The 16365-nt window shown below is 39.9% G+C and overlaps 1 protein-coding gene across 4 annotated transcripts in view; it reads left to right on the forward strand.

Moving 5' to 3' along the window:
- Positions 1-16365, forward strand: part of TESK2 (testis associated actin remodelling kinase 2) — a 75988-nt gene that overhangs the window by 43714 nt on the left and 15909 nt on the right. For all 4 annotated transcript variants that reach the window (XM_021528514.3, XM_085585703.1, XM_021528521.4 and 1 more), the window contains one exon: positions 8769-8915. In XM_021528514.3, coding sequence (XP_021384189.2) covers positions 8769-8915 — 147 coding nt within the window. The remainder of the gene's footprint in view (positions 1-8768; positions 8916-16365) is intronic.

Below are 16365 nucleotides of genomic sequence, written 5' to 3' on the forward strand. Positions count from 1 at the left end.
ACTTCAGTCCCAAACACAGCTTGATGTGCTGCATGTACCAAAAAAGTAAATTTAAAATCACACAGGGGGTCCTGGCTTTCAATGACAGGAGGCAGGAAATTTAGTGTTCTGACTGAAGTTCCTCCAGTTCATACTCTTGCAGCTTCATGTTGTGGCATATGTGGTGTGCTTGACCCTTTGCTTCTTTCTCCAGCAAAAATGATACAGGTCTCTACAGGAGTTTCAGCTAATTCACTCTGATTTGTAGATTTGCAGTTCTGAGTGCTTAAATAGCAAAAGTCAGGTTTTTGGAAAGCATGTAAAGGACCTTATTTAAGTTATATGATATTTCAAATATTTTCCCCCTACATCTTATGCTTACTTTTTTTTTTTTTTAATGAGTGAAAGCTAACCATTTTGTCTGATTGCTTGATCAAAGAACTGTGTTTCCAGAAAAACACTTAACAGAGAATTTTTTACATTTTGGTTGGGTATGTTGTACCTGGCCATGCAGGAGCCTTCCTTTTGGAAGGAAATTCATGTTGCTCTACCTGTCTTCACACTTTCTGGAGACAGAAAGGTGGAATTAATTCTCAAAAAGTTGCAGTAGAAAGCTCAGTTACAGGAAAGAAAAAGCTGACAAAAACGTTGGCTTCTGGAGGACACAAGCTGGCATTGCAGGCACTCTCTTATAGGAGGGGAGCTGGCAGGTCAGTTAAAGGAAAGACCTGCTGTGGGCTGGTGGTGACCAGGTAGATTAAACACATGGGGACAACTCTCCAGACAAAGTCTGTGCTTTTACCAAGAGCAAATAAAGCTGTGTGAGCCCTGCATTGTGCTGCAGGCAGTGGGAAGCTGCTTAGATGAATCTGCACTGTGTGGTCAGGCGAGAAGGGTGGGTTCTCACAAGAGCAAAGTTCAGATATAAAAAGAGCTATAATCAGAGACACTAAAGAAGTCCTCATGTAAAGGCAGCAGCCAAGATTTTATAACTAAAAGTCTAACTTGAGGTCCACAGTCTATATTATGCATGCAGGTGCTAGATGTGATGAACAACCAGTTATTTCAGTGAGAACTTGTGAGCTTTTCTCCCTTTCTCTCCTCTATTTTTAAAAATTAAATCTTGGCTATGCCTTGGCTTTAATTATTTCCCTCTCCTCTCACACAAGAGGATGATTGACTTGGTTTATCACTTCAGAGCCTGTAATAGTACACAAGCAACTTTTATTCATTATTTTATCTGAGATAGGTGCATCTAAATATGTTGTGTTCTGAGGAAAGCTTGCTAAATATCTTGCTGGTGCTAACCTCTTCTTCCTTTTTAGAATGTCTCAAGGATAGAAGAAAGATAAGAGGCAGATAATGTTCAACTGCAAACAGCAAGTTCCATTGTCTCATTCCGTGTCTCCCTTTTGCCCATGTGTGAGGCACACACATGTGGGTGGGTGCTCTGTGTGTGGGTTGTGTGGGTTTTTTTGGGGGAGGGGTTTTCAATATCTGTTTTGACACTCACTGTAAGCCAACTGGACCATTTGTCATTGCTTCAAGCAAAAAAAATTTTTTTTGAATTTCAACCTCCGAATTCTTTTATTGGTGGCTAGATTAACAAGAATGAGGAGATGTAAACTTCTCAGCTGTCACAGTATGGGGGGGAGAGAGAGGATGAGAACTGAACACTGTCTTGAGCTCTAGATATTCCTGTTACTTCTGCATATGAAGAGAGGCAGTCCAGTTAGGTACTATGATGCTGGCCACTTAACTTTTTGCCTTGGAATTTTTTTCTCACGTATTTTTAGTAAATTTAGTTTGTATGTAGTGCTTTCTCTTATTTCCCCACATTTCAGTCTGGATCCCAGGAAACATACTCTTCAATTAACAAGTGTTCTGTAGTTTCACTTCCTCATTTTGCTTTACTTATCAGCCATCCAAAACATTCAGAAATTGAGTTGTACAAGAAAATTCCTTTAATATTTGCTTTTGCACACCACTATTAATAAAGAATCTTGGTGCCTTCTATAATTGCCAATAAAATGTTTGAGTACCCTCAAATGTAAGTGGATGTGTTGAGTGGACGTGGGAGTGTTGAGGCTTGGAAAAGTACTCTGAAACAGCTCAAAGAGAGTATTCCTTGTGCAGAATTTCAAGTTTGTACTATGAGAGGTGTTCATGTGCTGCAAGTTTGCTCTCAGTAGATCCTTGTAGCTGTTTCACAGATTTAAAGTGAAGCAAAGGGTTATTTTTTTGCCATCTTGCAGACATATAATCTGTGGGCTGCTGGTATTTATGTGGGGAAGGTGAGAAAGACCTTATTTAAATGAGAAGCTCCTTGTTAGGAATTGCAGCTTCTCAGCAGAACTGAGTCGAGTATGTTTGAAATGCTGTCAGTGTGGATAGAGCCTTCTGCTCTTAACACAAGTGTTATTGTAGAGATGCTGTTTCTCTTGCCTGTGTCAGCAACAAGGTACTTTCTTTTCTATGCCTGTGTGCTAATTTATGCCATATTCCAGATTCTTATCTGTACTTAGACTGGGCTTCACTTAGAATCCAAATGACTATGACTTCAGATTATAAATGCAGGCTTTTTTGTTAGGCCTTCTTTGCTTTCTGTTTTCTTTTCTACTAATATAATTACAGGAAAAAATGTTATCAAGGTCAGTTTGTATAGATATACTGGGAGTGTTTTCCGGTTCCAACAAAATAAGCTTATTTCCTGCAGTATTTCAGACCTCAGTATAAGTGAATGTCCATAAAACTGCTTTCATCCCTATGGGTTGCAGCAGTGCATTGTTGCTATGTGCCTCAGCTGAAGCCTTACCAACAAGAATCTGTTTGTAGCAGCAAGCAGCCAAGTGAACATTACATTTTGATTGAATAGAATGACAGAAAAGGGCAAAATTCAGCATACTGACCATAAAAACTGTTGGAATTAGGGAATTAAAGGAAGACAAATCTTGCTGAATTATTTTCCATGCCAACACTTGAATGTTTGGAATGCAACAAATGGTTTTCATTACAGCTCCTTCCTGAGTTAGTGCATGTTAATTCTTGTTTGCCCTTATAAAAGAAGCCATGCCTGTACATGCCTTTTCAGAAGGAGGAGCCAATGAATTAATCAATGCCACAACTGACACAGAAGAAGAAACAGAGGTAGATCTGTTGCATTTCTTAGCTTTTGGTTCTGAGTTCTGAAGACTGACCAGGCTATGGCAGTTGACAAAGCTGACCCTTTCCTCTGTGAATAGCTGGCACTTAAATTTATTTTAAGGCTGTAATGGTTAACACCTTTAAAGAACATAAATATTTTTTTTTATTAAAGAGCAGGATTGTTTGTATTGGTAGAAAAGCAGATGAGAAATTGATTTTTGGTTACAGATTCTTTTCCTTCGGTTTTCAGGAACTGAGGAGCAGGAAAGTAAAGGAGCCTTTAGAGGAAGACTTCTGGCTTTGCTTTTGTTCTTTGAATCAAGCTGTTTTTCCAAGCCACTTGTGCCCTTGTCATCCCCCATTAAAAAGTTTGATCTTTGTTCTGAAATGTGTTTGCTTCACCTGTGTTCTCTTTCAGTATTTGTGTGTTTCTCTGTGGTAACATTAGTTGACCTGCTGAGCAAAAGTGTACTCACACAGCCCAAATTAAAAATCCAACTTGTTCTGTTTCAACTATTAATTTATTGTTTGATACAGTGAATGGAAATGGAAGGTTACTTGGGTCAGAGGTACGTGGGTCAGGTAGTTTTGTAGACTTTTAAATTGTGGGATTTTTAACAACTGGAGGTCTAGGAACCAACTTCAAATTTCAAAACATGTTAATCGCATTGTCAGTCTCGGTGTATCAACTAGTAGTATCTTATATTGTAGTTTTGAATATTGTGATTCTGTCTTTTCCAATTCTGCACAGCTGAAGCTAATGAAAACAGTTTGGGGAAAGGATGAAACTTCCAGTCCTTCCACTGTAGTGAGTTATGCCATTTGTGACAGAAGGATACATTGGTTTGTGCAGAAGCCTTCAGAGTAGTCACTTAGAGACTGCAGAGTATGACAGATGAGAACTGAAGATGAGGTTGTGTCTTCCTTGAGACAGGTGGTTTAAAACTGCTTTTAAACTTCTGCAGAAAGCTTAGTGAAAAGTTCTCAACTTCTTTTTATTAGGCATGAGAGTTACCTTCTTACGTCCAGCATCAGAAATTATACAAATGTGCAAGCTCTGTCTGTTTTGACACTCATGCATTTGTCAATAATGACTGCAATACTTTATTTTGCTTTCCAGGTCTCCCTTCAGAGTATAATTACTTATTCTGGGTTTTGCTCCGATGTCTCTTGCTACTCCATGCGGAAGCTGCTACTTCCATGATTCTAGTATCTCTTTTCTCCTGCATCTCTACCTGTTTCTTCAATGTGTTTTTACAGTATATTCATTTTTTGCTATCTCAGTGTTTGTCTTGTAGTGTTCTGGGTCCTTGGATCTCTTACTCTTCATTTGCCTCATTTGGTTTGTCACCTTAAACACACTCTCCACACATACTTTTCTTAGCCACTTAATGCCTTGTCTTTGGCAACATTTGGCCAGCAGTACAGGGGTGTCTTGTGGTTATTTGTTGCTTTTCAAATGACAGGCAGTGACATTTAAAATCATCTAAATAGCAGGCCAACTTTTTTTTTGGCCTTCCTGTGTTGTATCTGTTGGCTTATTTATATCAGACCTACACACTGAAACAGCATTGGTTTTCAAAATAGCATTGAAAATTCTTTCTGATTCCCATCAGTCTTCTCACTCAGACTTGGCAATATTTGGAATCTTTGTTTTTGGGAAATAACTGTTAGAATTATGTGAATCTGATGTGCCTTTTCTTTAAGAGTTTCTAGTTCTCATATTAGTGTTTAAACTTCTGTTTTGATTTTTGAAGCTAAAATCTGACAACTAAAGTTGGGCATTATCTGACTGGCTGAAGTTCATTATTAAGTCTCTTGAAATGAAGCATGTAATGCTGTGTTTAAGTACCATTATATGCTGAATTTCTTCATTTAATATGCTTGAGTCTGATAACGTGACTGCAGTTGTGTTACAAGGCAGCAGTCCATTTATGCTGACTTTAGGTTAAAGTAGCATGACTGTTGTACAGGGATAAGTTACACACTGCTGCTTCTGCATTTCATAGCAGTAAACAATAACATCAGAAACCTCTTCAAGATCCAGATCTCTTTAATCCAGAAATCTGTGCTTGGCTGAGATTCTGAATAACTTGTCTTTCAAAGAAACTACTGCTCTCTTTCTTCATAATATTTGGGAGAGGTACCAGAAATGTAGTTTAGTGGAACTTTTGTTTTCACAACAGAGGTATGAGCCCTTATTTTGGATTATTTTAAGAAAGAATATTTTTGTGGATGAATATGCCAAGGTATTTTTAACCAGTGTTCAACTTGCTGTGTTAAGTTGTAGTAAATGCAAAAATAAACAACCTATAGCTGTTGCTTTCAGACTGGCAACCAGATAAGCTGGCTGTTGGTGTCCAGTTACATGACAGAAAAGTAGCATGAGGAATAATGGGTAGCTATTTCACTGCAACCTGATGATACAGGGTTTGAAAAGGTCTGAACACTGCTCCATTCAGCTGTGATGTCCCTGAGAAATGTAGTGCCCTTTGCTTTCATTGTCATTGCCCAGTCAGATCTCTGTTCCAATTGCTTGTAGACTTATGTGATGCCTGTTGTTGTAGTAGAATAATGTTTTGAGACAATGTGTGAGCTGTAGCCTTACTGTTCCGGTACTGTGTCAGGGACAGAATAAAATCCAGTGTTCTCTTTAGGAGAGGTACACTTTCTCTCCTTCAGGATATTCTTACCACACAGAGCTGATTTGTGCCAGTAAGAGGTTGAGAATGAGTATTTTTCTCTTACAGTTGCAGTGGCAATTAGGAAGTAATGTACATAGTTTTGTGTCTGTCCTGAAAAGGCATTGCTGAAGCCCTCTGAAAAAAATAGGCCATCAGGCTGGCTGTTTGCATTATCAGCCTGAATGACTAGAAGAATTGGATTACTTACATGACAGTGAGGGGGCACTGTGCAGTGCTTGCCTTAGGAACAATTCAGATCTCAGCATGCAAATATTACCTGCTGGCCAGCTAAAACCTGAGATCAACTAAAGCCTTAAAGATGTCTAGGAAAATCTTAGTTCGGTTGTTCACTTGCTGGTTAGCCTCATGTGCTTCATAAGCATAGAAGTTACAGCCAAAGCAAAACTCACATCTCTGATAAATGATGGCTGTGCACTTGCAGGGTGGCAAGGAGGCCTGGTAGGATTTTGTAGATACACTGGAAGCAGGGTTGACTGTTACTTTTGTAGCTCCTGCATGCTGTGTGCAGTGTGTGTGTCAGCCCATGCTAGAATCTAGTCCTTGCAGTTAAGATGGCTGAATGACCCTGCATGCCTGTTTGACTGGAAGAGTGCTGCAGGAATGTATACATTGGATGCACTTAACTAACATGGCAACAATGGATCAAATCAGTAGGCTGCTGTATTGAAAAGGAAAGCAAGAGCATGCTTGATATAGGAGCCAGTTATTGTCCCATTTCATTGTGTGTGTCAATACTCTTAGGGGCTGCTTGTTTGTTAGCATTTCTGGAGCAATTTGTGTCATGCAATGGCACAGTTCAGAGAACAGAAAATGGATGCTAGGTCAGGGATTCCCTCCCCCCTTGCATTGTCTTTCCGATAAATTCAAGTAAGGTGGTGCTTTATGGATGGTCTGTTACTGGCCTGTCAGAAAGATGAAATGGTTTGGCATAATTGCTAAGTGTCATTTTATAATTGAGTTATTCAGCCAGGTTTGTTGGAGCTTTCTGTTCCAGGTTGCTCAGTATTGCTCTGATTTGGACATGGCTGGATGAGAAGTGCTGTTGCTCTGTTTCAAGGAGGCTGGGAATATATAACAGGTTACTGTAGAAATCTTAGCTGCTGTTTTTCCCTTAAGCATGATAGCGACTTATGTTTAAAAAAAAAAATAAATTTATTGAGCATGGTTTTGGGGGTTTTTTTGCTTTTTTTTTTTTTTTTTTTCTTATGTGTTCTATAAGGTCATCTGGTTCCCTTAGGGGTACAGATAGAAGAAACGAGAAAGATCAAAGCTGGAAAAGCTCAAAGCAGCATTGTTTATAACATTGAACCAGGTTGGCTACAGCTCTAGTTGGGCTTGAAAATCTCCAAGGATGGAGATTGCATAGCCTCAGAGTGACCTGTTGCAGAGCTGCTCTGATCTCCTGGCACATGAGCTCCAACACAAGGAGCAGATTGTTCTGGAGAGAAGGGGGTCATGCCCTGGGCTGCCAGTGAAATGCACTGCTGTGCATGGGCTGGGATGAGCCCCGCTCCTGAGGGATGCACACTGCAGCCCCGGCTGCTTTGTGGCACCCTCCTGATGGGCTCCGTGCCAGGTAACATCACTCTGTGCCTCCTCAAACAGTTACCTGTGGAACCTGTGTATCTGCTGGAAGGGTTTTCAGAATTTGCTGGTGAGATCAGCAGTGGGTGGACCCAAGCTGTAAAGAAGAAGCTGTTTCTTGCAGACTGTTGAGGAGGTGACCTGTGACCCCCAGACTTACCAGTAGAATCCAACTTGTGTGTGTTCTTTCCTTGCTGGAGCACAGCCTCGGGAGATCAGCTACATCCATCCACACTGCAGGGTCTACGGCTCACGTTTGCCTGGTGTCCCAAGCTCCAAGACACAAGGAAGAGCAACAAAATACAAGCAGGTCCCAAGTTTCTGAAACAGCAAGAGCAGCAATGAAGGTTTTTTTTTTAACATGAGAATGCTGCCATATGTTTTGTCCGAATGAATGACATGGGAAAATCATTTGAGAAAGAGTTGGAGACCTGCGTGGCACAAAGAAGTTAAGTTGGTGCAGTCTGGCACAGGGATACATGCGTGGACCAGGCTTGGGAGCAAATTGTTCTGACTGCTTCACTTGTGTTTCCTTGCCAGAAGTCACTGCATTGCTGCCAGGTTTTCCTTCTGGAGCGAGCTACTCTTTGCCTGGTCCCTGGTGGGGGACTGAGGCTGGGAGTGTAACAAGAAGCTGCTTAAACACTACGTAGCTGCTGGTGTGGTATAAAGGGTCTATACATAAAGCATAAGCCTTGTCTTAACCTGGGCTATATTACTTAGTATCATTTAGGTGATGCTTTGTTTCACTGTCTCTTGTAGCATTTATCTTTTACTTATTGTGCTTTCCTTTTTGTGAGGGCAACCATTTGATGGGGTTGATGTAGTACTGAACACAGTGGGAATCATATTGCTAATTAGAACTCGTAGATACACCAGTGAAAAAAATAGAACTTACAGCAGCACATTGTAATATTTTTTCTTTGATGCTGTCTCAGTTTAAGGAAACTGGGAACTTGATCAGGCTCCATGACCTACACTTGGATACTTAGCTCTGCCTTTGTTGATTAATTCTATATGAAAGTCAACTCTGCATTGTTTTTGCCCTAATTTTCCTCCAACTGTAATAAGAAGGTGATCTGATATTGTAGGTGTTTCTGAAGGGTCTGTTTAAATACTGTAGAGTTAATACACTGGTGGCTGTTGCATCTTTAACATAAGGGCATTGGTACAGGTGGTGAAGGGAGACATTTTCAGCTTCTCTTAATTTGCAAACTTTGTGCCTGCCAAGCCCATGTGGAAAAAAGGTTTTAATGTGTAATTGAGCTGAAGTCACTTGTTGTAGTGATGAATTTTACCTTCCTGACAAAATATTAAGTTAAATAATTAATTACAAATGTTGCTTTATCTTTTCAGTACATCAATTGTGGTAACCTGGAACAGCTACTAGATGGCAACCAGCATCTACCCTGGACAGTGAGGGTGAAACTGGCATATGACATTGCTATGGGAATAAGTTATCTTCACTATAAAGGCATTTTCCACCGAGACCTTACATCCAAGGTACTGTTTATAAAATTAAGGGAACTTCCTAATGTAGGTGCTGCAACTGATTGTTGGGTTTTCTCCCTTTTTCCATTCCATGCAGAGAATTGCTATTGTATGAGGTGTGATCTAAGACATTTTGAGAAACAAATTGAAATGCTGTCTATAGAATGAAAACTTTCCTCAAAATATGTTTGTAGTTCATATGGAAACTAGAGAAATTGTTATCATGAAGGAAGATCATCCCTTAAATGAGTTCAGATTAGTATTTCTCATAAAGCAGCTGCAGAGTTTTTCTAGTTCTGAATTCCGGTTCAGTAAAGTATTTAAATCCCTGGATAATTAAGCACAATAATCTAACATTTGGAACAGGTTAATCATATAAAGAACCCAAACTGAGGGGATTATTACAAATGCACTTCAAAATCTCCTTGTGGTTTTTGTTTCCCTGTGTATTTCACAAATCTGTAGGAAGAGTGACCTTTCATTACTAATTCTGCCTTAAGTGCAGTGTAAATTCTGGTTTATCTTTCTTTCATTTTTAAAGTCAGTAAGATCAATATAGTTTGCCTAAAATTTCCAAATTTTGATTTTTTTTTTCCCCAGAATAATATCAGTGGCAGAGTATTCAGTGGACATAGATTTATTCTTTCTAGTTGCTTTGGTGACAAGTTGCATGACTTGAGTTGGCTGAAGTAGCTGGATAATTCAAGCTCAGCTAGAAGTATTGACATAGGAGCACTAAGCTGTGTGAGCAGATTGTCCCAGTGTTCACATTGGCTCTTGCCACCCATTGCAGCCTGTGCTGAGGGCTTTGCTGTCCTGTCTGTCCTGTTGTCTGGTGCTAATGAGCTGGTTTAAACTCACTGGGGGCCTGCAACATGAAAGTCTTTCAAAACTCTTCTTGAGAAGGCCTCATCACATTACTTCAGTCAGAAGCATCCAGAAGAATGTAAATTTAGTCTAAAAGGTTTTTAGGATTAGAAACAGCTTTTAAAAATAAAACCACAACAGAGTGTGTTTGCCAATGAGACTACTACTCCTTCATTCAGTTTTAGGGGTCTTTTTAAAGCTTCCTTAGTGCAGTGTTAAACAGATGTAGAATCTGCATTTAGTCAAGGTGGGAAAAAAAAAATCAGCTGGTAGATGAAAGAAGTATTTTGGTGTAGTCAGAAAATACTTTCTTTCAAGTGAAAGGCACTGAATTCTGTAAGGATGAATATTAAATTTGTGAGAAATGCCCAGACTGGGAGTCATGTCACTTTGACATGATACACTCAGAAAGCTCAATTTCAGTCACCTTGGAGTGTGCAGGTAAGAGATCCATAAAAATATCTGAAAAGACAGCTTGGTGTTCCCCTTTCTTTTTTCAGGATGTACTTTAGTGCATTTAAGAGTAGAGTTACTGCAAGGAACCAAAGTAACTAAGGAGAGCTGAGTGCCTGCAGCATTTGTTATTACAAATGTAACTGTGATGGTCAGTCATATGAAAATCCAGTTCCTGGGCTCCCTGTGAATGCCTTTGTTCCAAGCTTTACATAACTGTATGTCATTCTCTGGAGCTGCCCTGCCAATGCCTCAGTGTTATCTATTGTTGAATGCCAATTGTTTGAAAAGCTGCACCCACTGGGAGGGATGCAGGATGTCCCAGGAAGAGCAAACTCATCAGAGGCCACGGGAAGTAGTTAAGGTTATTCAAAAACAAATGAACAACAAATCAAACCCTAAGAATTCACTAGCAGTTATGCTATATCTGGATGGTTCTTAGCACTAAAGTTATAGTATCTGTGTGGGTCACATCAGAAGCTGTCAGCTTTAAGAATAATACAGAATTTAATTGATGACAGCTATAGTCTGTGTTTTTAAATTTCTTCAGGATTTTGGGGTTGGTTTTGTGTTGTGTTTTTTTTTTTTTTTTAATGTGATGTATGCACTTTCCTTGTTCTGTTTGGAAAGGAAATAGATTAAATACCTGACCTTAAACACTCACCTTAAACAACTAATGAATTTTATTAGCGTATTAAGGTATTGATGAAATAAACCTTAAATCTGTTGGGCGAACTACTCCCCTTTTAGGCAAATGTTTGCATTGCTGGCTGGCTAAGTTTTTAAAAAGTAACTTTGTTCCAAAGCAAAACAATGAAAATGATCATGGGAAAAACCTGTCACCAAAATTTTCAGTTCTCAGACTACAGCTTTTGGCTACTACTTGAGAATATGCCTTGGCCTTTACCAGGTTTGTACTGGTGATAGGATGAGTTATCTTTATTCTTACTAGTAAATAGTCAGTGTGGAGCAAGCTGAAGGAAAGTGTGATGGACCCTTGCCTTGGGCGAGAACTTGGATTGAGCAAGGATAAATTCAATACCATTCTGTATTGTCCTTCTTTCTTCAGTAAACTTCACTAATTGATGGGATGGCTTTATTATTCAAAATGAAGGCAAAGACAAGAGTTTAGACATCTGCAAAAGTCAGAACAGACTGAGTTTGCAAGGTGGGAGAATGGAGTATTTTTCTATGAAACTTGCTGGCCTTGACTGAAGTGTGAACAGAATGAAACGGAGACTTTCTGTGCGGGAATATCTCCATGCTTTACATGTTTCACTTGGGACAATACCCCACTAGAAACTGTCTCTTTAATATGAATTTTACTAATTTTAATTAATTTAGACCCTTACTTCTGCCTTTCTGTTTCTGGTAAACCTCTAATTCCTGTAGCTTCCTGGAGTGGATAGTGTGTTACATAAATTTTACAGTGTCAGTTATGGCAACAGAGTTGTCTTGCTCTTAGCATTATATGTGTCAATGTATTTGATGCCTAACAATTTAAAGAAGGGAAAGTTCCTGTCCCCTGCCAATCTAAGATTGGAAAATAAGTGTCTTGGGCCATTATTATATAGCAGGGTGATCTCACTCCCTAATTGCACGATGTGGAGAGGAACAGAACAGCATTGATACTGCAGGAGGCCAGAGGGAAGAGCAGTAGAGAAGAGTAGATGTAGGTCATTATAGTCGATGTGACAGCCCAGGGGCATGTCAGCCCTCATATCCCACTGGTGCCCTTCCCAATGGCCTTCTGTCAAAAAGAGAGGCAGTGCTGCTTAGAAGGGATGTGCTGCCCTGACAGACGCTGCTTCCCCATGTCATGAGCAGCCCAGTGCCTGGGCTCTGGGCTTGGGCTGCTGGAGCTGATGAGGCTGAGCTGCCCTAGTTGATAGCAACAGCCTGACTTGAATTTGTCAGAAGGTACAAGTGGTCAGACTGGCCATTTGCAGCCTGCACAGAGTAGGTGTGTGGGCAGAGTGACTTGGACTTTGTATAGGCCAAGAAATGTGGTGTCTGCACTTTTGACTTGTCATGAAAAGATTTACATGGAAGAGAAGCCATGGATGGGTTCTGACAACCAGCCTTGTTGGCTTATTCCCTGGTCTTGGTCCCTGCCAGTCCCTGGCTTGGGTTTATGCTCTGTCTTGTCACCTTAGTCATGCTCTCAAATTCCTCACACAGCATATACTGTTCTACTCTATCCCAGTCTACTCTTTGCAGAGATGGCAACAGAAGCATCTTATAAAGAGGTCTCACCATGTTTCAAGTTGAGAACATGCCAAATTCGGTATGATACCATAGGCTGATATTTTGACAGTTTACACCCCCTCCCTAAAAATCCACTACCAAAACTCTTAATTAAAAACAAACAGGCAAACTTCCAAATGCCTTTTAGTTTTGCAGAATTATGTGTAAGTGAAAACAAGGTTTTATAATCAATAGTAGGTTGTGAGCAATTTTGGGGAACATTGTAAGCTCCATTGATGATAAAATCTATGGAGAAATTGCAATCTCCAGACACATGTATATATAAACATGTGTATGTGTGTGCATTCCTGCCAACATCTGCTTTCACTTCACAGTGTGTAATGGCTCAGCCTTCTGTCATTGAGAGGAGCAGTCTCAGTTACTATGGGACAGAGTCATGCGTGTAAGCAATTACTGTGGATTATCTGATGTAACATAAATTCACTGCCTTTGGGCTTGAAAGTGACATGCTCTGCCTTCCTACCTTGTATGCTGTTTGCTTTTTTAAAACAAAATAAACCCCATGCCGAGAAGAGGCATTTGTCTGATGAGTCTCATAGTTGATGCTACAGTTGGAAGGTCCCCTTTGTGCTGGAATAAGCTCTTGTCTGGATATTTTGCACTGAAAAAATTAGCGGTTGCAGATGGCTAGTTCTAATGATAGTCTCAATAGTAAACTTGTACTGATACTTCAGGAACCAAATGGAACTTCTCCCTTAAGTATAATAGTTTCAGAAGTGTGTCTAGTACTGTAAACTTCCTGTTATGCATTTATTTCTCAGTGGGGCTTCTCCTAGGGGATAGCACTTTTTGAACAGCTGACACATCTCGATTGGCCTTTAAGTATTTTAATTTGGTAACAGTCATCAGAAGGTTGCAAATGACACTGCAGTGGCATTTCTGTTTTCTGGAGTGCAGTAAAATCTCTGAGGGTTTAACTTGTATGTAATATCATAAAATAAAACTATGATGTTTCTTCATCTAAGTAACTTATTTTTAACTCTGAAACTCTTGAGTCTATTTTCATTTTTGTTTATGTAAAAGGGGGAGTAGAATATTGCATTCGCCTTAGTAGGATCATGCTGTGCAAAGCAGATGTTAAGCTCCTGTAACACACAAAGGGGGCTTTATGTTCTTTCACATCTGTCTGCATAAACAGCTCTGTTAACTCTTTCGTACTCATGTACAGAGTTCCTTGCTTCTGTTAAGAGACTGCCTCAGGAAGGACTGATGAGGTCCCTATTTTGGGAGGAAAAAACCCCCTCCGAAACTCAGCTGAAGTTAGATACTGCCCTCTTTGACTGTGTGAGCTGCCAAAGGAAAGAACATCCCTGTCTGTAGAGGTCCAGAAAGAAAGCCTGAAAAGGTCACCAAGTTTTATTGCCTTACAGCTTATACAAATAGTGCAATAGTAAGTCAAAAGTGCTTTCTCAAAGCTTGTGTTGTGAAGCTGCTTGGCATTTCATTTCATAGGCAGTTGTTGAGTGGCTCTTTGCACTAGTGAGGGGTTTGAACCCTTGCATCTTTGAGCTAAAATCCATTAATGGAACTCCTACATACCTGATACACTATTTCTTTACAGAAACTGAGAAGTATCACTTTGTTAGAAGAAATGGTGCAGTTTGTACTACTGCACTTTTCCTACTAAGATGCCACCTCTAGATTAAATTCAAAGCTATTTTCAACCTTTTAGTCTCTACCAAAACTTTGTCCCTTTCTGATCTTGATTTATCTTGTTGTTAAAATGTGAATTCTTTGTCTTTCATTGAGTGCACATGAACCACAGTGGGCTGTGTTATGTCACCTATTTATGAATTGCATCTTAAATTTGATAACTCCATTATCTGTGCTGTGGGTTTGGCAAAATGTTGTGTAATGGCATTACTAGGGTGGGAAGTGTGGAGAAAAGGAATATAGTGGAGCTGAGGGTTCTCCTTGACTGCTTGGAGAATTTCAGCACAGAATGTAGCTTTGCCATCTGCACAGTCTTGCTCTGAATGAACAGTACAGGCTGGAGAAGTGACATCTGACCATGCTGGTATATGTAGAAAGGGTTGACTACTGATTTTGCTAGCAATGGGTTTTCATTCTTTCTGGGTTCCAGGAAGTCAGTGCTTAGCTATGTAAAAATTTGCCCCAGATGAATTAAATCAGTTTAATTTCACTACAGTGAGCATTTGTAGTGACACTGGAATTTTATTGTATCGTACATGTCACCTGCCTGTGGCTGATTTAAATGAATAAAAAAGTGTGAATTAAAAAGTCACTCTTGTATTGGAATATGTATCCCAATGAATTTAAATTCACACTCAGCACTGCTTCATGTGCAAACAAAAGACAAGTGTCCACTAATGAGAGAGAATAGTTTGTGCAGCCCACCACAGCAGAGCAGCTCATCAGTACCCTACAGCATGAATGTTGCCAAGACTTTCCCCTGGTGCTTTCTCCTGGGGAAGTGGCCTCTCCTGCAGGACCTGTGGATCCCCCAGCAGTGGGGTGCCTGTGCTGTTGGCTCTCTCCAAATGCTTGCACTGAAAGGGAGCCTGGCTCTGCTGCAGGCAAATCCTGCTCATTGGGAAGAGGCTCAGAGCTGTCAGGCAGCATTGATTTAATGTATGATTTATCTAGGAATAACCTACTTGTATAATAGTTCAGTGCTGCACCTGAAAGCTGAGACTGCCTGGGGCTTGGTGGGGGTAGGATTGTTCAGCTTCAGTTGATATATCACTGTCTAAAGGGATGAGATTAGATGCTGGTAAGAAGCTGAAGGAATATTTGCTGTCAGGATGATGTTTCATTTAAGCTTCCTTTTGGTAACCAAGCAGGCTTGTAAATTATTGTGGATCTTAAGATCAGTAGACAGATTTTTAGTTACCTTGAAAATAGTTCTTAGTCGGGTTGTAAATGTTTCCTCAAAATTTTGGAGAACTGGGGTTATTGGAGAATAACAATGATCCATAAAACTGAGAAGGTAAAATGAAGTACTGCAGTCTTGCTTCTCAAAATTAATAAAATTTAAATAATTATAGGTATAATGCAAGAAAGAAACCTACATTTCAAAACTAGTGATTAGGAATTACAGAGGTTTTTTAAAGAAATGTTGAATTAAGAATCATTTAGTCACTGAGAAATCTATGGCAGAAAAGTAACCTGATTTTTTTTCTGCATAAAATAGTATCAGCCTTCTTGAACACTGCAAAATCTTTGGTGTCCTCATGGACTTGTTTCTGTGTGATACACAATGAAATTCCACTTGTCTGAATCGTTTGAGTAAGATTTTTCAGTAGTTTTATCCTTCTCAGTTTTAAGTCCACTTACTGTGACCAAATGTTTAAAGAGAGGCAAGCTGAATGAATGCACTCTTTGATAAAAGATAACAAAGCCTGCAACTGAGAAGCTTTGCTGCTCTTTGGGCAAGCACAGTTGGTTTAAAGTGGTACATGTTTATGAATCCCCAAACTAACTGTAGTTATTATACTTGAGTCATGCTAAACAAATAAACCTTTGCATCTCAGGAGCCTGGTATGTGTTTCAAGAGGCTGGCATGCATTTTCTTTACACGACTGCAGGAGTGGCTCGCTTAACCTTTTAATTGGCAGGAAGAAAACTCACTTCATGGCCTAAGCCACAATCGTCTCTCAATAATGTAAACAGTGATGACCTGAACTTGATCTTTTAGACAAGGGATTCACTTTTCTTAGTAGTTGCATTATACAGACAAGCTAATGCTCTGAGGTCAGCGAGGGGCTTTTGTATATCTAGGCACAATAAAGGCAGAAAGTGTTTCCTGCTGTTTAGCTAATTAATGCAGGGTACCACTCGGTAGGAGTCCAGTGGGTTTGCTGCCTGTCACTGCTATTGTACTGCCCGCAGGAGGATGCAGAACAACATGTGG

The sequence above is a fragment of the Lonchura striata genome, chromosome 8 (assembly GCF_050655825.1).
Source record: "Lonchura striata isolate lonStrDom1 chromosome 8, ASM5065582v1, whole genome shotgun sequence".
Lineage (NCBI taxonomy): Eukaryota > Metazoa > Chordata > Aves > Passeriformes > Estrildidae > Lonchura > Lonchura striata.